The sequence below is a fragment of the Psittacula echo genome (assembly GCF_963264785.1).
Source record: "Psittacula echo genome assembly, chromosome: 1".
NCBI classification, from domain to species: domain Eukaryota; kingdom Metazoa; phylum Chordata; class Aves; order Psittaciformes; family Psittacidae; genus Psittacula; species Psittacula echo.
Window position 1 is genome coordinate 99783716 of NC_137735.1, and position 24813 is coordinate 99808528.

General features: G+C 39.9%; 1 protein-coding gene across 1 annotated transcript in view; it reads right to left on the bottom strand.

Annotated features, from left to right (window-relative positions):
* The window catches only part of MICAL3 (microtubule associated monooxygenase, calponin and LIM domain containing 3), a 127508-nt gene extending 105018 nt beyond the window's left edge, over nt 1–22490 (bottom strand). The window contains exons 1-2 of the mRNA XM_080614935.1: nt 22197–22490; nt 2659–3034 (exon numbers count right to left, since the gene is read on the bottom strand). Coding sequence (XP_080471061.1) covers nt 2659–2922 — 264 coding nt within the window. The 5' untranslated portion in view covers nt 2923–3034; nt 22197–22490. The remainder of the gene's footprint in view (nt 1–2658; nt 3035–22196) is intronic.
* Between the last annotated feature and the right edge of the window lie 2323 nt (nt 22491–24813).

The window sequence follows — 24813 nt, forward strand, 5'->3', positions numbered from 1 at the left end:
CAGATACTACTAGGATAGGAAACAAGTAATTAACAGAAGCATATGTGAAAAATACATAAAGAATACATATATATATCATTTCTTTATGTTAAAGATTTCAACAAAGTTTACATATACAAAAAAATATTTATCATCACAGGTATATATTCTTTAACACATGCTAACAAAAATAAGTATATTTTAACCAAATATCACTTTCTTTCTGATATTAATTTCACTACTCAAAATGGTGTGAATCCCAAATCCACAGTCTGATATATTTCTGGACTGAGGCAGAGGAGGATGCCACCTTTAATTTATTCGCCATCTACCCTTTTTACTTGTGTTTCTATACAGCATCTCACCAACAGCTTCATAGAAAGACTGGCAAATTACTCTCTGGCTTGCCTCCATTCCTCTCCCTCTTTTCCTTTTATTCTCTTTCGTAGCTGGGTGTCAAACCTCCACTCATACCTTTTCCTTTTTTTTTAAATGCCTTCATAATCAAGCACTACCCAAATCACTCATTCTTCCATTAAATCTCTTCATTCAATGTTGCATATCTATTATCAAAGCAACCTTTTCTTCAGTGGTAACAAATGTAGTCTGCCCACTAAGATATATTCAGAGCCCAGATGCAAAAATCACTCTTTTGGTCTATTACTTCAAATAAGTTAAAATACATCTACATTCTTTCAGAGCTTTCTGAGTCTCCTTCTTATTAAAACACAAGCCACCTGCCTTCACTTCACAGCCTTTAACATCCTATTTCAGTTGTACCCATCACGTTTCATTCAAAATAAATTCCTCAATACAACGAATAAAAAGTGCAGTCAGTTTTCAGGAAAACAGTTTTGAATGTCTCCATGATGTTCACATAGTGCTCAGAAGGTTTATTCCTAAATGTACAAAAAAATCACTACATCTAACTTCCTGTAAGTCCTTTCTTTCTTATTCTGTCTGAAAAACGTAAACCTTAACAGTGATTGGACTTCTGCAGTGTTGCAGCTACTGCCCACTGTGATTACCAGTGGTGCCCAACTCTTCTAATGTTTTCCAAGTTAATCTACATGCACTGTTACCTTTCATCTGATGTACCCACTGTAAACTTTGAGGAAAGCGTTATCTTTACAAGACATAGAACAAGTGCACCTCGGCCTATTACTGATTTTTCCAAGTGTTATTGTAGTCAATAATAAATACCACCATCCATATGAAAATGGCCACCAGGAAGTGACACAGAATAAACAATCAAGAAACTAACTTAAGGTTCTAATATCTAGCTGGAAATTAAACTTCAGTCCACAGATCTGAAATGACCGGCAGAACCGAAACAGGATATATTCCCCCCTCAGCTCTCTATTAAGGAATTAGTCATTAATTCCTCCTATTAAGACACTTTCTTCTCCCAAGGATGAATATTCAAGAGAAGAAGCAGCATTTATTGTCCTTAATGGAGGTGGCCAGAATCCTGTTCTAATTTTATCATATTCCATATCATTTTCCTTTTTTAAAAGAGTGCATGATTATTTGCAAAAATAACCTATTCCATTCACATTTTTATGAATGATATAAAGAACTGCTTTCAGTTACAACAAAACAAATAAGTTCATAACATGTAGTCCAACAAGGGTGCAGCACATAAATACCAGCCCACAATAATCCAGATTAAAGAAAAAAGTAGGGTGTGTATGTAAAAGCAGGAACTGCTGCAGTAAATACCACACATACCAATCTTTTAAAAGGAACTGATACGAGTTTTCACAGCATTTTTTTTTCTTCTCTGAACACGGAATACAAGTGACTGCCTTTTTAATGGAAAATCGAGTATTTTGCCAAATTGGCAGGAAAGTTCTTGTTTCTTGAGAGAGTCATGAGAATTTTCAAATTAAAGCTGGACATTTCCAAACACACATATTTTGTACCTAGATTCCAACAGCAAATTTCACATGCCTGTTATTGTCTAGTAAAAAAAAAAAAAAAAAAGGAAAAATAAAAAGAAAAGCCTACCAAGATTCAAGGTTTACCAGTTAAGATTTTTCAGCCATCTATGGTATTAATGCCATAAAAACATAAACCATTGAAACTTGCAGGCTGCTTCCCACTGAATTACAAACATTCTGGTCATTCCCAAGAATTTCCATTTAACTTCCCCCTACAAGGATGCTGGGGAGGGACTCTTCATCAGGGACTGTAGTGACAGGACAAGGGGTAACGGGTTCAAACTTAAACAGGGGAAATTTAGATTGGATATAAGGAAGAAATTCTTTACTGAGAGGGTGGTGAGGCACTGGAATGGGTTGCCCAGGGAGGTTGTGAATGCTCCATCCTTGGCGGTGTTCAAGGCCAGGTTGGATGAGGCCTTGGGTGACATGGTTTAGCGTGGGGTGCTCCTGCCCATGGCAGGCGGGTTGGAACTAGACGATCTTAAGGTCCTTTCCAACCCTAACTATTCTATGATTCTATTCAGGTTGGCAGTCAAATTTGGTAGTAGCAAAAAAAAAAAGTCAAGTGCTAACAAATCACAACCATATTATAAATAGCATGTGCGAGAGCATTCCCAAATCTTATGCTGATTATACCGGCACCAAACATCTTTCTACGTCAAGACATTTTATTGTGTATTCTAGAGACAAACAGGGTAATAGTTGTCTTGACAACTGTGAATAGATCTCTTACCTTCGTGTTGGCGCATGCTTTCCCCTTCTTGTAGTCCTTATGGCTGCCTCTTTTATCCAATTTTGCCCACAAGGCTTTGGCTTTCCAGTAATTCAGCTTGGACTTGAGTTTGTGGTAGAAAGAACGATAGTCCTTGGGCTTTAGTTCTAGGTAGTCACAGAGCTCTTGGAAAGCCTTAAGAGTCCCCTTGCAGGTTGAAGCCTGGACAAATCTGTCAAAGAGAACGTGAGCCTGGTTCACCTTCTCATTCTTACTTTCCTCCATGCTTCACACTTTGCAGCTGCCCTGAAGGGCAGCTGTTTTCTTCCAGTGTGCCAGATTTCCCGATGTTGGTCTGCTGAGCCACTTTCACCTCTGGCTTATGAGCATTATTAACCTATAAAATAAAAAAAGAAGATATAACTGAGCCTGCTTTCTTTTTGTTCTTTTCAGAAGTTTTTCTAAGCCTGCTGAACTGAGAGCCCAGATTCTCAGGAACTGGTAACACATCAGCTCTAAGTCAGTCAACCTACCCACGCTGACTGAATCAGAGCCTTCCGAAGCTCCCCGAGCCTCAGACAGAAGAGCATCTCACCTCTGTTAAATCACAAAATGCTTTAACCTAAGCCAGTCCCTAGACAGTTTCATCTAAACTGATTTCACATGAACACAAGAGAAGTTAAACTGGCAGATGTAGTGCGATGGCTGGAAATAGGCGGAGGCTTTAAAAAAAAAAAGATGCAGACTTACTACTGTAACAGTCACTGTGGTAACACCACAGTAATGGTTACATGCTTGTCTTAAAAAAACACTACCACCACAAAGTATAAAGCAGTTGGTATTCCACCAGTAAAATAAGTTTTGGCTCTTTCATTCTAAAATGACATGTCTTTGCTCATGATAAATAGAGAAGAGAAAAAAGGTTGGTATGGCACAAGCTGATATCTCCGCTGGAGTCCTTGCAAACGCTGCTTTTGTACAGTAACATAACAAACCTAGGAAGAACTTAAACCTGCTGAGAGCAATCAAATTCAGGAAAAGACTTCAAGACTGAAGAAAATTAAAAAAAAAAAACCCAACCCTATCTGTGTTGCATCAAGCAGTATAAACATCTGTCTTACCTAGAGCCCATGCATGTATTCCTGTTGGTAATAAGCACTGTTAGAGTGAAATGTGGCTGATGAGCAATTCTTGTGAGATTCTCAGAGTGCCTCCTCTATTCTGTGGCTTTCAACTTCTTTCAATAAGCAGGTCCCTACAAAGTTTTAGGTGGCAGTTGGGGTCCTCAGCAGATTAAATACGCTAAGAGAAGGTCTGTTAGTCTCAGTTGCTTTTCTGGGATACCTCAGAAGCAGCCTGCGACCCTACAGAATTGTGTCACAAACAGCAGATTTTGTTTGAAGAATAGATACTTTCTCTCCCTCTCTCTCATATATAATAAACCTCTTTCTTCCTTTTATACATAAGACTCTGCTCTCTAAGAAAGAGCACTTCTGTTTGTCTTCAGATAGGAGGGCTGCATGGGAACGCATGTGGGAACTATAGAAATTAAAGCATTTGAGTTGCTTTTTGTCCTTTGTTGAGGCTTTTTTTGTGAAGGGTATTAAGGTAAGAAAAAAGGAAATGTGGACTCGGATAAAACCTTTTAGATTCTCACCAGCTCTTTTCCTGCTCTCAGCAGACAGGAAGCCAAGTAAAACATTACAGCTCATGTCTCTTCCTCTCCTGCATACCAACTCTGCAGCAGTTTATTTGGGCACTCCTGCATTTCAGCCTAACAAAGGTATTTATTGCTTATGTTTAGAAACAGCAAAGGAGACCTGGAAACCACTATATACAGCCATAAATTGTTTGTTATTAAAAATAATATTTCTTACAGAAGCCACAGTACAACAATGGGTTATACTGGAGAATGTGATTCTGACTTTATTAGGACAACTGCCTCAGATGTCTCAGTACACATGAAGCTGGTTTTCTAACTGGCTGATAGTGATGCCATGTCCATATCACTACTGCTCACTAAGCAGGATGGAACTACTTTCCTTATTTTTAATCTTAACTTCACTCTTGTGAAGCTGGAAACTTGCTTCAGACTTGCAGTTCAGGGTAACCACTGCACTCCAGCAGAGGCCTAAGACACTGTGCCTGTATCTCCTCTTCTGCTCTCAAGAATGTTATGAAGAGCTCCAATATATTGCCTCTTAACACTGAAGGAGTAAACTCAGTGTGATGTGTAATAAAAACACAATAAAGTACCCGCAGCCTAATACTACATGCCTCTATCACCACAACCTTGAAAGTTGAATATCACTTTGTGTTTCCTCCACATCTTGCACCCTACTACCACCCAAACACTCCCTTTATACCAGTGCTTCAGATGACTGACACTTCCTAAGAAAAGAAAAAAATTGAAGCTATGTGACCTAAATTAAGTGGAGTGGCAATTTAAGGCTGTTAGTCCGCAGTCCATTACTGATATATCTAGATGTAAGTACAACATAGGTTTTATTCCTTACTCTTGCTTCTATTGTACTTTTTCAAAAGAGTGAAGCAGCACTCTTTCTGCACTGCTCAAGAGAGACCCCGTAGTTAAAATCCAGCCTACTTTCATTCTAGGAACTTCTTGCTTTGTGTACAAGGTTTGCCAAGCCAGGAGACAAACCTACAAAAGCAGGTAATTTTATGCAGCACAACCCAAGCGGCACATTAATGCAGCAGTTCTGCCAGCAACCCATTTCACACAGGCTGTGAAGTCAGTTATGCCCACAGGTCAAATGCCGAGGCTTCAGTCACCACAGCAAGTCACTCCCCATAACTCTGCATTCCTGATGTAAACACCCAAAGCGCTTGGAACCCGTGAGCAACATGACAGAGAACATGGAAATTACGGAGGAAAGCAAGGGCAGGCAAGATTTATTTGCCAGGTTTCCAGGGTATTTGTGTGCCTTGCTGGCTATCCTGCAAGCCTGCAGTATCCAGCATGTTTTGTCTCGAGGCAGCTGATTGCTGACTCAGAAGCTCTGTAAATTCCTTGGCTGGAGCATTGGGAGACAAAGACAAAGCCCATGAAAAAAAAAAGCATGCAAGAACAGTGTTCATGTTGCTATTTACAATAATAGCATGAGGTTGTCACTGACTCATGACTGCAAGTACGCTCAGGATCTCCAGCACTTGCTCAGGACAAAAGAAACCAATGCAAACTGGAGACACAGGCAATGAATAATTCCAGGTGGTGTTTCCTTCCCACAGTCACCACGGATGCAGGAATATGAATATTTTACCAAATGCATGTACAAGTCCAATGCCCTACTTCTGTCAAATGCAAAACATAGGAAGAGATTTTGCAAGTGATTCACATAATGAATTTGGTTGTACAAATTCATGTTCCTGCAGAAAGCGCTACAAATGCAGAGCTCCTGTATTGCAGGCAAATAGCCCCCCCAGTTATAGGGGTCACACACACCACCACCCACGCACACACATTTTCCATCCTGATTTTGTTCAAAATGCTCATTCAACTAACGACTTGTGCCTGGAAAAACAAAAAATTATATGGAAGTGTATTTTCCAGCATTGTTCTCTGTTTTTTCCCCTGGCGGAAACTGTCGGGTTAATTCCATCTAAATTCACAGCTTGTCCTGTCTAGCTTAAAACAGCATTTTGGGTGAACAAAACACTGCGAAAGTAACTGCCCAGCTCTACTTCCGAATGCGGAGTTTCTCTGAGCACAGTGCAAATGCTTTCTTCCATTCTGGTTATTTCACAGCCAGGCAAACACCACAGATTCACCCTTGACAGACAAAAGTCAGAGATCAACAAACTGCAGCAGTACTGTATGGAATCTGAGAGCAAGTTGGTCCATCACTCATAAAACTACTTATAGCTCCAATAGCCCAAACTTCCCATTGATTTCATCCTTTCCCTAAAATTTCCAGTTCCCCAGCAACATTCCCTATGCCCTTGTCTCCTTTTCATGGCCCCTCAGCTTCTGCTTGAGTGAGGCTCAGAATCATGCTCTGGAAACTCTGAGGTTACTGTAGTACCTAGGCAGCCGGTACACACTTGCAACTTGGCTAGGAAAAGCCTAAGCACAGATTATTAAGATTATGCTGCAAACAGTGGGGACACCTATTTTTGTCTCTCTCCTCCACCCAGCTGCCAGTTTTCTTGTAGGAAGCCAATAACCTTTGAGATTTTTATTCCCTGTCAAATCTGGATGAAATTGTTCAAAAATTAAGAATGAACTGAAAAGCAGATGGACAAATGGCTCAACCCCATAAGCCTCCCTTCTTTAGGAAGCCACACTAAAATAAGTCTTTATTCCAACAGATGAAAATGTCTGTTTTCATTTCCAGGATTTGATTTATTTTACTTTTACCTAAAACTAAAGGATGGACTTGGCTACAATATGTTCATGACTTTCTACGTGATCATGGGTATCAGAAAGTGCAGCTTCAGGGCAGTGGTGAGACTGTGGAACAGATGGCAAAAAGAGGACAATTTTGACCAAAAAAGCTAAAATGTAAACTGTCAATCATTTTAGCTCTGTATTATGCAGACAAAGAATGTAAAAGCAGGAAGACAAAGGTGTGGTTGCCATTGTTTGCAGCTTCCTTTTATACCAGATGGGGGAAAAAACCCACCAGCACTGTCCACGGTATGGTTTAAGATGGAATTTAGATCTGCTCCCATTCACAAAATTCAACACTCAAATACACTGGCAAAAAGATGTTTGTGTTTTAACATTCTTGGCCAATCTGATTTGGTGGGCTTCTGCTCACCAGAAGTCTATGGGAGTCTTCTGGGCCTCTACCTCTTTCCTGTCTACCCTCCCTCCCAAGCTAGGACAAAAGTGGAAGAAACACAGAATACAGGAATCCATTCTCAAGGAGAAGACGAAGGCACATATACAAACAGTTCATGGAATTCTCACATCAAGAAAACCACAATCCAGTAATGATTTCAAAAGAATATAAATTATACCCAAGAACATGGAAACATACACATATAGAAGCAATTACAGATAATATTTTGCTTTCCAAATTCATACACAGGTACTCAAGAAAACCCTGCATGTTGTTTATGTTATGTTCTTAAGTGCCACAACGAACTGCTGAAAACATGAGGCCTACAAAATAAAACCTTTTATCTCTATGAATTCAACAAATATATTCTGCTGCTCTGCCATACACAACTCTTTGATCGCAGCAGAGTCCCTACACTGAATTAACACCAACATAGAAGACCAAGAAACTGATCATCTCTCTTCTTTGGAAGAAAAAAACAAAGGAAATTATACTAAGGAACAAGTAGCTGCCCCCTTATATGATAAGGGAATAGCTGGGTAGCTCTCATGTTGGAATACAAGTTTCAAGAACCACCACTACGTTAAATGCCTGACACAGCCACATACTAGGGAGATCCCTTCACAGTACAGATCTTCATACTGGGTGACCAATAACCAATGCAGTAATCCCTATGCAACTAGCACCAACTCACCAGCCGCGTGTTTGGGAAGCTGGGGACATTCTTTCCATCTTGAAACTGTCACTGTGCTGTAAAGAACCACACAGTACTCAACAAGTATATAAAAAGAAAAGTTTACTTCTCAGAGTAGTAAATGTGCTTTTATTCCAATGGTAAAAAGTACTACATCCCACTAGAATCAAAACTCTAACAATGAACTTTACGGACTGCGGCTGTTGACGCAGCATGTCATATCAGCAACACTTTCCCATTAGACAAAAAAGGCTCCACTTGTTATCTGGGGGGTAAAACCCACGCATCTCCTAAATAGCCTCCTGAGAAAACACAAGTCCTAAAAACACAGATCCAGCTGTTTCAATATAGGAAGCCTTCAGTCTACAAACATCTCACATAAGACCATATCTCAAACATGCAGGCAGTCAGATTGTATTTTCTGATGAGCAGCACATATGCTACCTCTAAGGTAAGTGTACAATCACTCCTCAGTAGGTGAAAGTGACTTCACTACTAGACTGAAGCACATGGAGGCTTCGCACTCCACCACTTAACAGGACAAAAAGATTGAATGTCACTCCCTCACTTTAAGTGCTTTGAAGCTGTTCCTCATGTTATATTTCACACAGAAACCCATCCTAAAGTTAGTTCCCACCCAGTTTTACAAGCTGGACTTATCCAGAGTTCTTCAAACACTATCAACCCAAGGAAAGCAGCTATACAAAAAAACAAACACAAAACCACAAACAAACAAACAAACAAAAGAAAAACCCACTAAAAAATTACTGGAATGACACTTTCACAAAACTTTATTTCTGTGACTTTAAAACAGGGACCAAACAAATCAGTCGCCTTAGCAGAGCAAGGCATACCAGCTTGTGACTTCATACAGCACATGGAATGATTCACCTTTCTGAGCCAATATGCTACACCACAAGAAAAGGAGGTTTTCAGAAAAGCTTAACTGAACCTTAGAGAACAAGAACGTTTTTCTGACCCAACTAGGAATTTTGTTAAGAACGAAGACTGGAAGCTATAAACACACTGTAACGACTTCTGCAGCACAGTGAGCCAAGTGCCCTGAGGCCCTCAGGTTCTGCCAGCACACTGATCACCACAAGCCATTCCCTGACAATGAGAAAACAAATACAGCCTATGTTTATATTAAAGAAAAGGGGCAGAAGAGAAGAGGAGATCTCAAAAGAATTTCCTAATGAAACTCACATGAACACAACTTACAAATTTATAAGTGAAGGCTTCTATCTGTCAGAACCTGGTACCAAAACACAGACTACAAAGATAACAAAAGTTAATGCAGGAAAGATAATCAACAAGGACAAAAAGAGACACAACCATATGACCTGCAAGTGACAAATGGGAAAAAAATACCATTCTTTAAAAAGCATGTCAAATGGTTCAAGAGATCTGAAAAATTAAAAGCTCTAGCATCTAATGTAGCATGTGCTTGTCTCCATTTACCTGCTTCAGTTCTCCCTTTTATTACCTAATCATACCTTACCCAGAACAAAGGTTACTAATCATGTAGAACTGTAGCGTCTAAATGAGGCTGAACTTACCAAAGCCACCTTCAGTTAAGTCACCAAGAGAAATATCTTAGCACCTCAGAGGCAAACTCAGAGTGGTCATTCATGACCATATTTACCCTAACGAAGGCAGATGGCTGCCTGCAGTTTTAACACCAAGGCTTACTCCTCAGTGGTTGGGTAAATACCATACTCTCGCAAAACAAAGAAAAAACCCATTCTCGTTACAGAGATAAAAAATGTACATGCAAAGCAAGTTTTATTTGTGCTGCTTCCAACTCTCAGCTACTATGGGTGTGGAAAAGAGGCAGGCACTTCCTTGAAGGAAATGGTGGAGAAGGGAATTAGAAAATAGGATTAAAAGATTCGTAATTACAACCTCCACTCACACTCAACTAGCTATGGCAGCACAAATTGAGCCCACTTCACAGAGCACTTCAAACGGATTATTTAATGGATGTATATCCTGTTTCTGTGGAGGAAGACTGAATATGGAAAGCAGAAGGACTTAACATTTTTGGACTTCTTTTTTTCCTAATGCAGATCTTGCAAGACTCTTCTGGGAGCCAAGAAACCAAAGAAAAGAATCATTTGAATAAAAGGCCCATAAAAATTTCTTCAACCCACAAACCACTTCATTTGGAGGCTGTTCATCTTTAAAAACAAAACAAATCCCAAGCTTTATTCTAGGAAAAGTCCAGGAAGGGCTGGGAGCATGCCACAACCCATGGGTGCAACCTTAGCCTTTATAATTACCAGGAAAATACACACAGAGAGCTCAAAAAACACCTAAAAAATGGAACCTTACATCCAGACCTCCAGAACTGCCACCTCCTTTCCCTTACCCAGAAAGGTCCAACCAGGAATAGCATCTTGAGGTCTCATCAGCAGATGAGGACCAACACCTTCCTTACTACCTGCCACATGCTTTCGCTTGTCATTGTTATATATCCAGTGCTCTATATCCCAGCTATCTGTTCGAATCAGTTCTAATCTGCCACTGCCTCCCCAGCCCATGCATGGCCAACCAGCAGGCCAAATCCACCATGCTTCATTGCTGCCAAACAAAATCCCACAGTGTGTTTATACCCATTGATGGGTGTACCCTACACACGTAGCTCAAATCACTACACCTAGCCCTCCTTTCTCCTTTAAAGTTATGCATGAAAATGTGTGCTACGTAGTCTCTCCACATATCTAAAACCAGAAATGGCAATGGCAAGGAACCCAATCAAGGGTAGATGCAGTAGGCTGTTTCTGGATGCTACGCAGGCCACCACAGGCATGTACTGTCCTCCCACGTTAGTCACTAGATTAGACCATAACATTAAGCAATTTAATTTCATTTCGCAAAGGCAGAGAATCACACTCCTCAGCAAGAACACGACTGGCTGAACAGAGTTTCAACAGGACACAAAGCAGGATTTGAAGGGAACCAGAAAGAAACTGGTTTCCATTATGTTCTGAATTTTGTTTTTCTGGAATGACTGACAGATTCAGTATGGAGTCACATCCTCATTTTCATGGTAGAAAATATTTGTCTACACTTGTAAGGCACAGCGCTTCTGGGTAACAGAAAAGGTATTGAATGTGTTCAATTTAAGCGATGCTAAATCCCAACTCATTAGGTGACAAGAAGCAAGCACGTGAAATAATCCCATAATATATTTAATAAATTAGATAATTTAATTGAGGTCTATTCCACAAGTCCCACAGATCTCTTCTAAAGAGAATAATACCCACCCTTTGCACGCTGGTATGCTCCACAATCTTTAGTAACAATAATAATTGCAAAAAGCAAAGCAAAATACAATCCTTAGCAACTAACAAACTTCACTGTGAGACTGTCAAATGACAACTGATCAAATCTAGCAGCTTAATGAAAATACATCTCTATTACACAATCACATGTGTCTAATACTTCCTATCACTCATTTTCCTCATAGGTACAAGGAAAGCTTTTATCAGGAGTCAGGAATATACTGTAAGCAAATAACCTATTTAGCATTTTGGCTAAACTATGACAAAAATGTAGAACAAAGAAGCTACATTTTCTCAAATTACAAAACATACCAAAACCTTGAAAAGTAATCCTGGATAGCATATGGCAAGAACAAAACTTGTAACATCAAACTTTCAGCTCTGGACATTATATCATTTGCAGAGTGTTACATAGATTAAAAATAGTAACCAAGCAGTATGTTCCCCACTTGGCTGGACATTTGATTCTCAGTAAACGCTGAACCAGTTTCAATTGGCCAGATAGTGATTCCCCTCCAGACACTGAATGCAGAAGAGATGCCTCTCTCAGCAAAGACCATGCCAAGCTCAGTGCCTCAAGCAAATGAAAATCTGTTAGGAAATCAGTTACAGAGGAAAGAGGTGGAGGCGGTTTTGTGATTTACTCTCCTCTCCCTGAGGCTTTGGCAGGCAGTTTCTGAAATAAGATGGCAGTCCTCACTTCCTGAGGCAGACATTACTAGTCTGCTCAAATACAGCTGCGCTGGTGGGGACATGAAAAGACTTGGTATGAATTAGTCAGAGATTTAATCCAACCTATGTGCAAGAACACCATTCAGCAGATTTTTTTCCTAGTAGCAAGTACACAGAAAAGCTTCTCCCTTTGCCTTTCATTCTCAAGGACTTTTCTGCCTGTTCTTTTTAATTCCATCCTCCTTTGGATACAGGCCATTCAGCAAGGATACGTGGGGGCCTGAGGCACATATCCTTACCTGAACCTCCCAGCTACCTGGCAGAGAAAGTTGTCCTGTGAGAGGGCATGAGCACCCTCTTCACTTAATGCAGGTCTGAGAATCCCCACTGAGGAATCTACAGTCACCTTTTGTGCAAGACATCTACAGGCATCATTTTAATAGGTCAAGCTGCCAGCAGCTACAGAGAACTACCATACTGTGACACAACTTCTGACTAGTGTGGTTCCCCAGCCCTGATGTGCTGCTTTGCCACTGCACTGCTTGAAGGCTGGAATTTGTTTCATAGGGCATTCCAGGTTTTCCACTGCAGATAATTCAGTTCTGGACCTTGGGCTCCAACTGAATAATTTCCATAATCCCTTATTTCAAAATACCATCCTCCATCTGGTATTTAAGCACTAGCCAGAACAACCCTTTTTTTAAAATGCTTTTAATGCAGCAAGCAGAAGGAGCAAGAGAGACTAAAGGTACCTTGTGACTTTCTCAGTGATAATACCAACAGGCTGCTGCTAGCTTATCTGAAGACAGGTAATAACTTCAGAATCAGACTGTCATACTCTCTTTAAGAAGAAAAATACTGAAATTAAGAAATACTTTCTTCAACTTCATTTACTCCCTGCTTTCAGGCTCGGTCAGCCAGAATGGACTGGCAGCACAGCACAGCTCTGTAAACGAGGGATGGCCAACAGTGGTGGTGGAACCACAGCATGACCATCAGTGAAATCTATATGCCTACCCACTCCACTTCCCTGTTCTTCCCCATGCATACACCCCAGAAATTATCAGAAGTAGCCTTTTCTCCATGGGCCCAAGAGACCTGGCTAACTGTAAAAGATAAACTTCCTATTCTGTGGGTATAGACTAGAAATCTCTTTTACATTTGGATCTTCAAACACTCTGAGTGACCACAGTGAAAAAGCAAATCTGTTATAGAAATTCTTCATTTCTGTAGCATCCCTGGCTTTCTAGAATAGAAATTTTCGCTTGGGAGAAACCTACAGCAATCATCCAATCCAACTGTCTGGCCTATTCAGAGCTGACCAAAAGTTAAAGCATACTGTTAAGGGCATTGTCATTCTGAGAGCAATACGGCTTGTTTCCCTTCCCTGGCTGACACCACCAACTGGGCACACACCTTCTATGATAACTACTGAATTATGTTCTCTAACTATAGAGGATAACTGAGGAACACTCATTTGGAAAACCAAAAGGCAGATAGAAGGATCTAAGGCTGACAGAAATGAGCGGTTTCCTGAGCCATATCATGCTGTGACAACTGAGATTAGTAATGCTTTTTGTCCCATCCCTGTTATCAACTCACAAGCTTCTTCCTAAACCCCGTTGTTTTTATAATCAATAGCTTTCCTTTAATTTCCAGTCCAAGTTCATACTTTTTTGCTCCTGTGATGATACTGACCCATGCATTAGTTTCCTTCCCTTTCTATACATATTTATGGACAATGCCACATCCCATCCTGATCTTCATTATACTGAGGCTAAATCATGCTCTCCTAGTCTAAGATAGGCTCTCTTTTCCTAGGCCTTCCAATAAGAACAACTGCATATTGTTGGGTTTGTGTTGGATCTTAGGGGTTTTGCAGCAGAGATTGTGTTTATGTAATTTTATGAAGGCCTATAGCTCTCCATTGCATATGGCCAGATGAGTTCTCACAAGAGAATAGTGTAATATGTTACACACTGCAGGGTAAGCCCCTCTTCTGACAATTCTGGGATACCTTTAGCCTCTTCCACACCTACAACCCAGTTCTAGTACACATTTTAATGTATACATTCATCACAAAGATCACTATTTCACCTCTCTTGGTCATTCTCAAGTTAAAGGATTCCAGACTGCATCATTACGTTTTTACACTATTAAATTTAATTTCATTTGTATCCTGTAAATTCTAGTTCTTTCTACAGAATATCAGTGTAAACATCAAGTTAGTCTCAAAGGATTAGCATCATGCCCCTCAACCTTAACCCCAACCTCCACTTCCCCTTTTAAATACAATTTGGTACTGTCTTTTCCGAAGGAAGATGCCATGAAGTGCAGTACTCACCCCAAATTCAAGCCTCACTCATTTTCCCAACTGAGCAGCACCACTTATAAGTAGCCTTTCATGTATATGTGATGCAATCATAATGCATTCAGTAGAATATATGATACCTTATATAGAGCTAACAATGCTTCACAGTGCATTCATTAGCAGAGAAGTATCTTGTGGTCACATCTCAGTGGGCTTCTTGTGGGTACAGTAGAGGCTTCAGAACACTGCACTTCCCAGGAGAGAATCAAAATGCCATACATGGGAAACTGACTGACCTCAAGCAACACCAGTAGGATGAAACAGAATCAGCACTATCAGAAATGCACATGATCAAATTGTAAAAGAAACAAGTATGATATTTGGATGCAGCAGTCTCTCCAGAAAAGATTTATGTCTCTGGTCAGAAGACTAATAAAGCTTCACATGGAAGCTTCCCATGGGCTGTTAGGCTAGTCAAACTAACGAAAGACTTGCAATCAGCACTCCCAATCTCCCCTACTACTTGACTCATTTCTATCAACGTAGTAAGTAGGGTATAACACCTCCGATAGTTGCAGAAAAATGTGTGTTAGCTTTTGTACTGCAACTCAATGATTGAAACCAGAGAAACAGGGTTCTAGAGCACTCTCCCCCACACTAAATGCCCAGAGCAATTAAGGACCTACTCAGTTTATTAATAGAATACAGTTTTCTAGACTGAAAGGGAACAGACCACATTCTAGGATTTGCCTCTAAACTAGTGCAGTGCTTTGATATTACTGTACATATGCAGACATGAAAATATATACATAATTAATAGGCCAAGCCAGAATGAAGCGATCTTGACCATGAATGCAAACACATATGCATTGCAAAAAAAGCTTTATTGAAGGTTCATAAAGTTGTGCAAAATTATCAGCTTTCAAGGCCTTGAACTGCATAAAGATGCATTTTCTGTCCAAGCAGCTAATAGAGTAGCCATTTCTGTAATCACCTGTCCTCTGATGCATGTGTTGTGCAGGGTGGGAAGAAGGATGAGGGAGGTGACCCCAGTCATTTGAAACGCCATTTCCTTGCAAGGATGGATGAAATTTCGCTTCTTACTCTATTTTAAAGAACTACACCCTTGAAAGCTGAAGGTGGCAACAGACTTCCAGAATTTTGCCTATGTGTGCAGGGCTAAAAGTAAGCGCTGTTAACAGAATGGCTCCTTGGAATGAGACAGAGGTTCATACAAGGTCCATACAGTTTCAAGAAAGCTGTGCTTTGGTAGTGCACCAGGATGCAGAAGCAGCATACGTATGTTGTTTACTTTGGAAAATGAAATCTGAATGTTGCTCTTCCCTGAAGGCTTAGATATGCTATGCAAAGGAATACTTCAGGCAATTTATGCTACATCTGTGTCCGCACAGCTAATAAAGGAATTTAAGATGACTACAAGCTATACAGGTATAATCAATTCACCAAATTACATCAGAGACTTTAAGAGGTAAGTACTGTTCTAGTCCTCCAAGCCTGTATTACACTGTGCAAGAGTCCATTATCCCAAAAGAAGAAAAAATACTTCATGTGCCTCTGAATTGCTCTTAAAAATGAAAGACAGTAACAGTGTACTTGACTCAGGATTGCTCTAATCCAGCCTTGAATGAGCTTGGTTTTTCCTTTTGTATACATGCTATGTAACAGTGACTTCACTTCCATTAGTGTTCTGGCTAACCCCTCAGATCTGACAGTAATATAGCCATTAAGCAAGTGGGGTTTCAAGTTTAACAGAAAGATCAGTACTTATACATGTCTTTTACTTCAGTTCAGAGTTGTTGGCACATTTATAAGCAGCCATAGATTGAGACCTGCTAGTATGTTAGGGAAACACAATAAAACAGCAGCAAGTTCACAGTATCTAACTGTAAAGAAATTTGAAGGTATGTCCTTGACAAGCTTCAATATTATCCACTGGATACAAGAGGTGATCCCTTCGGCAGGCTGGATTGCTACCTGTTAAACTCCAAGGTAACACTGAATCAATACGGCTAATAAAATAAGCACCTTGCTATTAAATGCTGTTTTCCCTGGAAGAATTTAAAACACTGCAGAAACCTGTAAGAGAAGTCAACAACACTGCAACAGCTAGCTGCAGCAAGGCAGATGTGGTTGCAAAACATCTGCAAACAAACTCAATCCATTATCTAAGGTGGGTTTGTTTTTTCACCTAATAACTAAACATCACATGCCAACCTCTGCCTACATCTGTTTCAATCCTACCTCAGATCAACTCAACAAGTTTTGGGTATAATCTTCACAGACGCACCATGCTTTGAGGAAAAATGACCAAATGAAGCAAAGAAGAGCTCTCCTTTCACAGAAACACAATGATGCTCTGCGGCTGGAGGGTCCAGGCTGGATGCCTCCCTCTCCCAGCAGTCTTTTCTACAGACTGGATGTAGCACTGAGCAACTTCCAGCCTGTTCCCCTCTTTTGGCTTCCTTCACTGAACATAAGAAGTTAAAATCACGTCCATGGAAAGAAAAACTAGTCTGTTCCAACTCAGCTACGCTCAACAACATGAGTTAGTACGAAGCTGACCCTAACAGTATTAAACTGAAGGCCTACCATGCAATTAGCTTTCCTCAGATCAGTGTATTTGAATGCAGAAGGATCATTTCTAGGGGAAATGCATCCATGCTTGCTTACCTTTTCTTTATTAGGGAAGCTAATTTGGCTGTTGATTAGGGAATGCACCAGCCTACTTTGTTTAAAACTCTTCATTTGAGGAGTGGGCCAAATTAAGAAGCTGTGAGTCACAAAACCACAAAATAATTAATGCTGGAAAGGACCTCTGGAGATTGCCTAGTTTGATTCCACTGCTTAAAGCAGAGACAGCTAGAACAGGTTACTCAGGACTATGCCCAGTTGGGTTTTGAGTATCTCCAAGGATGAAGTCATGAGGGATGCTTTAAGCCTAACATAATAAATACCCCTTCCAGCAGTCAGACATGCATATTTAACCTCAAGGCAGATTAATTTTTATGTAACCAAGCAATACGAGAGAGGATAGACGCCCAAGCCCCGGCATACATCACCCTAAAAGGTAAAGTCAAGAGAGCCAAAAGCAGCAAGTCTTTCTTTTCCCTATATTCATGAAACTCATGAGGTTCTCAGATTTCCTTCTTACCTTGAAACCAAATGAACTGTTTATTCACAGGCCTCATGGAACAGTAAACAAAAGAAAGCTTAACCCATGCAGACAACACATGAACTACCTCTGTAGTAGATGGGATTGTAGCTGTGAATCCCACTTCATATTCTACTTTCTAAACAAAGTCAATACCTAGCCCAAGAGTTCAACTAAACTGCCTCCTCTCTGCTTGAAAATAGTTCTTATTGGTCCAGTTTGATGACACCTGAACTTGCAGTAAACAAGCTCGGGAAGAATAAGAAAAACAACACTGAAGAGAACCTCAAGAAGCAATTATTGTGTTGGTCCAGATGTTGACCGAGCACAAGTTTCTTAGGAGTTGCAGTATGAAAGAAGTACCTAGTGATGAAAACAAAAATGGAAAATATAGCATGTTTTTTTTTCCTAAGAGTAGAGTGTAATTTCTGGCAGTGGGGCCACAGGCAGTAGCTACTCAGCTGGCAACTGACCCACAAGGTTTTAAATAGATAGTTCAAAGCCAGAGATTATTCCCTTATCCTGTGCTGTCAGCGTTACAAGGCTGTGAGGAAAGGTAATACCGATGTACAGAGATGAATCAAGAATGTTTCACTTGATAGTTAACTACCTTTGCCTTTAAAAAGCCACATTTTGGATGACTCTGAATGTGTCAATACAATTTATAACACTGGGTATCCGTAGAATCCAAAGACTCATGGTTCAGTTTTAGTGCAATCAAGAGGCTTTAGTTCGTGGAGGGTTATTGTTTTCATTTTGACATATGAAGAACTTCCTCATTAAAATAAGGTTCATCTCTGGGATGAGAAGTTGTTTCTGGTGTCAGTTCATTGTACTACTTATAAGTACTTGGAAAAACAAGGGATTTTGCTAGGGTAGGAATAAAAGGTCACTTATGGGGAAGACAGGCTAAGAAACCAGCTGAGTAGGATGACCCTACAAACAGCTGATTTAGAAAAATAGCCCTGTTTAGTGGAAATCTATTACACACACATATGTTGGCTTGGAGATCCTCTAGCAGGTCAGCCCTCTTATGCCCATGGTACTTCTTCCTTTCCTCACCCACTAATAGGAGGGTCTGGCAACACGATTTGAGAAGATTATCAAGTCAAAGCTGGAAGTATGTTCCAGCTAGCAGTCTAAAAGTGAAGTTAATCATCTCAGCACCTTTAAAGGGGTAAGGCCTCGGAAAGATTGAGCAAAACTGCTCCCATTAATTGGTCTGAAACTAATTGCAAGCCATGTAAATGCCAAGTCTGATCATATGGGCGAACACATCCTGGGCAATGGTTATTTGAGGCAACAGATGCTGGGAAATATAGAACGTATTTCTTTACACTGCTCCACACAGATCATTTCATCAGTCTCATCACAACACTGAAGCTCTCCAGTTAGAGGTCTATACTAAAAAGAACTGATCAGTATTTCCTCACAGCTAGCAGCCTAGGTAGGGGCGCTAAACTAAATTCAGTTACCGTATTACCACACACTGTCACTGTGCAGACTTCATAGAATCAGAGAGTAGTTAGGGTTGGAAAAGACCTTAAGATCATCTAGTTCCAACCCCCCTGCCATGGGCAGGGTCACATTGCACTAAACCATGTCATCCAAGACTCCATCCAGCCTGGCCTTGAACACCACCAGAGATGGAGCATTCACAAGTTCCTTGGGCAATGCATTCCAGTGCACCCTCACAATAAATCAAAGGACAACCCACCAGGGCTTTTTGCACTGATGCCCACTCTGCACACAACCAAGGCAGGGGTGGCTCTGGGTAACCAAAAGAAGTCAAAGCGACTGTCTGTATAAAACCAGGATCTGGCTGAGGAAGAGCAGGCAGAGCTCCTTTGAAATCAAGACAGTAGAAGCCATGTACACCCACTGAGGGCTCTGTGCCCTCCTCCCATCCACACTTATTGTGCTTGACTCCTCCAGAGTGAAGCCTGGTTAATAGTTCTCTTCATCCAATACAGAGAGGCAGTGTCAGCACAGTGCTGGGCCTTCCCTGAAACCTTGAGGAAATGTTTACTTTGTTTATAATATAAAATTATAAAATGTTTATAAATGTTTGCTTTGTTTATAAACTTAAGAATTTCCGTTGAAACCTGGAGGAAAATATCCCAAGCAACAACTTTCAGCTAAAACTTGTGCTATGGCACAACAATTTAAGTTTTTAGCCTAAAGAGGTCAGCTACTGCTTGTATTTGTTGAGTTTCCTCTGCATTTGATACATTTATAGGCATCCTCCCCTTCGCATAAAAAGGAGTCAGTCCTATTATAGGGACTCAATTTTTAAAAACCAAGCTTATTCTCATTTAAAGAGAGAAGTCTGCACATCTATAATTCTTGAATTATCAAGTGTTCAGGTTTTATGTGAAGATTTTTCTTTATTGACCTTGTTTCTTAAGTAAAAAGCACATACTGGAGACAAAATAGGGCTCTGCAAATTATGAAACACATTGGTGCTCCTACAGTCCTTAAAAATCAATTATTTGAGGCCCATTTCAACTACCGAGTATTGAATATGCCATTAATAATTTGGAAGGAATAAAAGTGCCTAATTTCGAAACTTGCTTCCTTACCATTTCTAAGTTCAAGAGCATTAATTACTTAAATGCTCCTTTGAGTTCTCCAGTCCACTGTTGAAGAAACAAAAAGGAGTGCAGATTTCTTTAGACTTTATTAAAACCACTAAAAAAAATAATACAAAGATTTAAAAATATCTTGGCATATCTAGTAATACTTTACGGATCACTATTATGCAATGCTCAATTTTCAGATAAGGTAAGCAACAGCGTTTTAGTTGTCTTGAGGTTTGAATCTGCCACAAACAGAATGAGCAGGAAAAGCTACTGCTGGTGGTTTCTTCCATTCTTTGTTTTACATCCTGCAGTTAAATGAACCCTCCTAGAAAGAGCAGCGATTCCTTTCTATACTATCTATTTCAGATTGGCAAGAAGAATACAGGGAATAGTTTCTAGTATGAGGACAGAGAAGCCTTAAAAAATCAGCTGCTAGTTTCCTAAGCTTAAGGACGCTCTTCTTGGACTATTTTGGTCACCAATAACTAGAATGGCACTAGAGATTCCAGAGGAAAAGATCTGTTATCCATCACTGGCAAGTGAGCTCTGCTGAACTCTGTCAATGTATCTTGGAAGAATCCAATGTTACACTTTCCCTACATTTATAGTACTGCTAGAACAGAACAAGGAACACAAACCGTTAAGCATTTTTTAATGTCTTGTCTTCATTCTAAATGTCAAAACTTATTCAAATCACTGCAGTGTACATTTCTTGAAAAAAAAAACATAAAAAAAGCATTTGAAAGGTAACCTCAGTCAAACATGATAATGAGAAAATTCAATACCTGTACCCAAAACAGAAGTGCTAGCAGACACTTCTGCCTTCAAAAAGGCCAAAAGCAACATGCTTGTTCATCAAAACCAGTTCCTGAATTTTGCTACTTTCTCTTCCAGTCCTGTGGTTTCACTGGGTTTATTAAATCGCATTGCTTGGTATTATTAAGCACTTACTGAGACTGCAAAAAGGAACACCACCACTTCTGTGGTCGGAAACCTAACCACACAACCTTCCTGTTAATGCACGATTAGACGCAATAGCGTAGATGCATCCAGGATGTGCATGTACACAGATCCAGGGTTTGCTTAAATCTATTTCACCTTACCACTGAAAGGTATTTCTTTCCCTTTCCCTCTGATTTTGGAAATAAAAATGAGTTTCATCTGTAGACCATGCTGCCACTACTCTTCTCTAACCAAACAAGATCAGCCTCTTCAGTCAGGGTCAGAGATTTGCTCTGACTCCTCACATGGCTGCAAACTATCACAAGAGAAATGAAAAAGAAACGCAAGATTTGTTGTCAGATGGGACCCAACCCTTAGGCACTAGTGGGATCTTCAGCTGGTTTATGCAAATCATGAAGAGGCACCCTACAGATACTCTTACACCTTAAGCAAGAGGCTGTGAGAAGTGTAGTAATCTCCCTCATTTTGCAAAGTTGTGAAAGTTGATTAAAAAAAGAAATAAATATCAACAAGTTCTTGGCAGACGAAAAGACTTGTGTCAGTATTTCAGTATTTTACAAAGACTCTGGAGCTCCAATTACCTCAGTATGACAACATGTCTGGAAAAAAGCTCTTTATTTTTCCCCCCTCTTTTAGTTGCAGTAGCACTAAGTTGAACTAGAAGTTGCGTAAGCACGAAAGCCAAGAACACTCAGCCTGCTCACTGTCAAAGAAAAATTAATTTGTTTAGCTCTTCCCACTGAGTTTGAGTCCTCTGGACGCTTTAAGGAAATACAACTTTAAAAATGCAGGTCCATTTCATCTAGCTTACCCCTTTTAAGAAAGGTTTCAATTGCTCTTTTAATATCCCCATATTTAACTTTAGTGTTAAAACTGTGTTGATTTATCACTGCCTTTTTTTGTGCTCTCAGCAACTGTACACTAATCTGAATTTCATTCCAGGATCCTAATTTGACTTTTTAGGGCTACAGCTAACTGGCTCCCAAAACCACCTGGAAGAACATCAGCTGGGGCAGTGCAAAGGGCTGCCATCAGGAACTGTAACAAAACAGTAAAGAAAAGCTCATACCCACCATCAGAAGTGCTGTGGAAGAGAATCAAACTGCATGCTTGCTCTATTATCAACTTGGCACACTCAAGGGAAATAGTGGAAGTCTGTTGTTCAAGTCATTTAAAATTAGACTATTAAAAAAAAAAAATAGCAGGAGGAATAAGCCTTAGCTGTCTAGATTATATTTCCTACAGTTTTGCATGAAACTTAATACAAATTTCCAGTTTATTTTTCATGCATGGGCAATAAGCTCGTGGAATGTGAATTACTGTAATGTTTGATGCTTAAGGGTTTACACAGAACATTTGAACTCCAATATTGCCCACACTATCCATTAATGTTCTTGGAGCTCTAGAGTAGTTGGGTGCCTGACAAAATATATTTGTCACACTGAGTTCACAGGTCAGCAAAACACCTGAGACTTACCCCAAGTATTTATCCCAAGACATTGTTCCTCAAGCCCTCATACAGCACAGCTATGGAGCACAACAGATGACAACCTTTATCCTATTTCTTTGGGAATCTTGACACAGAGAACACACTGTAAAAAGGTAGCATACATTACATTAGGTGAAAAGTTCCTGAATGAACAGAATTGCTTTTCCAGGTTATTGTCAGAAGTCTAGTAACCGCATATGTTATTTTAGTGCAAGAACTTGTGCCACCACCACCCTCTGATAAAAAGAATACCTACTGTTTTCCAAAACAACAGTTTCTAAGCTCAAAAATAAAGCAAAAATTGAAGTACATGTTGTCAGACAGAATTAATTATAAGGGCATCCACCTACCATGCATTCAAAAGCCAAATGATGCTGAAATCAAGGCTGTATGATATTACCTGTTATACTCTGGTCTCATTGCACTAGAACAACAAACAGGTCTCCCACCTCTGCCAATACTACCGCTCACTCACATATAACCACTGACTTCTGAATGCTTTTCGTTGTAGTTGTTCCCCACATCCCTCTCAATTTTTCAGCGTTGATACTTTTACTTCACATGACACAGGTTTCCAAACGGCTTTTCAAAGGACCAGGACATCCAGATCCTCATTCAGAATTCTCCCAGAAGTTTCCCAAAGGGTCAACCAGGTAAAATCTACACATTTCCAACGGGAGTGCATTTGTGCTAAACCAAAAATTAATTTGTCTGTAACAGGTAAAGGTAATAATTTAATAAGAATGATATAGAGAAAGGTGATTGTAGCTGTTCCGATTTTTAGTGTGATCATTGGTATTCAATATTAGTCACACAGTATCTACACAAACAGCAAATTAGAGCTACTTATCTTTGCAAGTTAACTGTAGATGTCATGCCATATTTTTTAGTCAGACCATAAGAGGCTTGATGAATTTAAAAGTCAAAGCTAAAAAGCCATTTCTAACCACATATTGAAAGTACAGCAAGAGTCACAAAACATATTTCAACAAAACTTGCAATTTTATCCAAGTAAATGTACATGTTTACTTGGAAAAAGAAACCCCCAAAGCAGTTTCCGTCAAGCATATTTGTCCCTTTCTTGCTCTCAGTGCAAGTGAGTCACTTACACAGTGACTTCACTCTAAGACTTCCATGCAATTTTGGGTATACAATGAAAAGTAAGCTCAAAGTATTTCTTCAGCATACATCACAAACACTTACAAAAAGAGGTACAAGAACAATCAATATAATGGAAGTTTTTATAGGACCTTGCCGTGGTGATTTTTTACTAAAGTTCACTTATAATTAAGAAAACTTTCCGAAGATCAAGCTTCAGGCTCCGGCTCATGCTCTATTTTAAGCATTATCATCTGATTCTCTGAGAATTCACAGCAACAGTTCACACGCTTACATACATAGGGTTGTGAAAAACCTTCAGATCATCTAATTCCAACCCCCCTGCCACAGGCAGGGACACCTTCCACTAGATAGGTTGCTTAAGGCCCTCTTCCCCAATTCATTCATACTTCATTCATACTAGAGAGTTTCAACTAAAGTTGTGAGCTACCAATATGGCTCTGAAAGGTCAAAAATCTTCAGAGAATCATAGAATAGCTGGGGTTGGAAGCGACATAAAAGGTCACCTAGTCCAACCCTGATTTATTGCCATAAGTTACTATAATTCAGCTTGAAAGCCTGCATTATTTAACATCTTCAGCTGGCAAGCTGCTCTAAGAGCAGAGCTCCAGAGCATGCCTACCCTCCTGGAGTATGCTTTGTTTCGGAAAATGTAAACCATCTGTGATGTTCTGTCTTTCATGGGGTGAAGTTGTACCACAAAGCAGCTAAAAATATCACAATGATTATATGTTTGCAAGGAAGTAGCTAATTAAGCTTTGCCTCAGCAGGCAGAAAGCAACCACAGCTTGAACAACTACAATTTCTACAACAGTTTTGCATCTTTCTTTCCACAGCCAAAACACATGGTCTTCCAGATCCATTAAAAGGTTATGACTCACCTAGACAGCCCAGGTTAGGCCTTGTTTTTTTTCAAATCAGCAGAGATTTTCATGTGGCACAATTAAATCTGAATTACACGGGTAACAAGTGCATCCAAAATCCAGAAGGCAGGAGTTTTAGCGGGACAGGAAGAGAAGATCAGCTGGAAACAATCCTGCAGCCAGGAAAGCACATTCTGTCCTCACTAGGAAATCTATTTA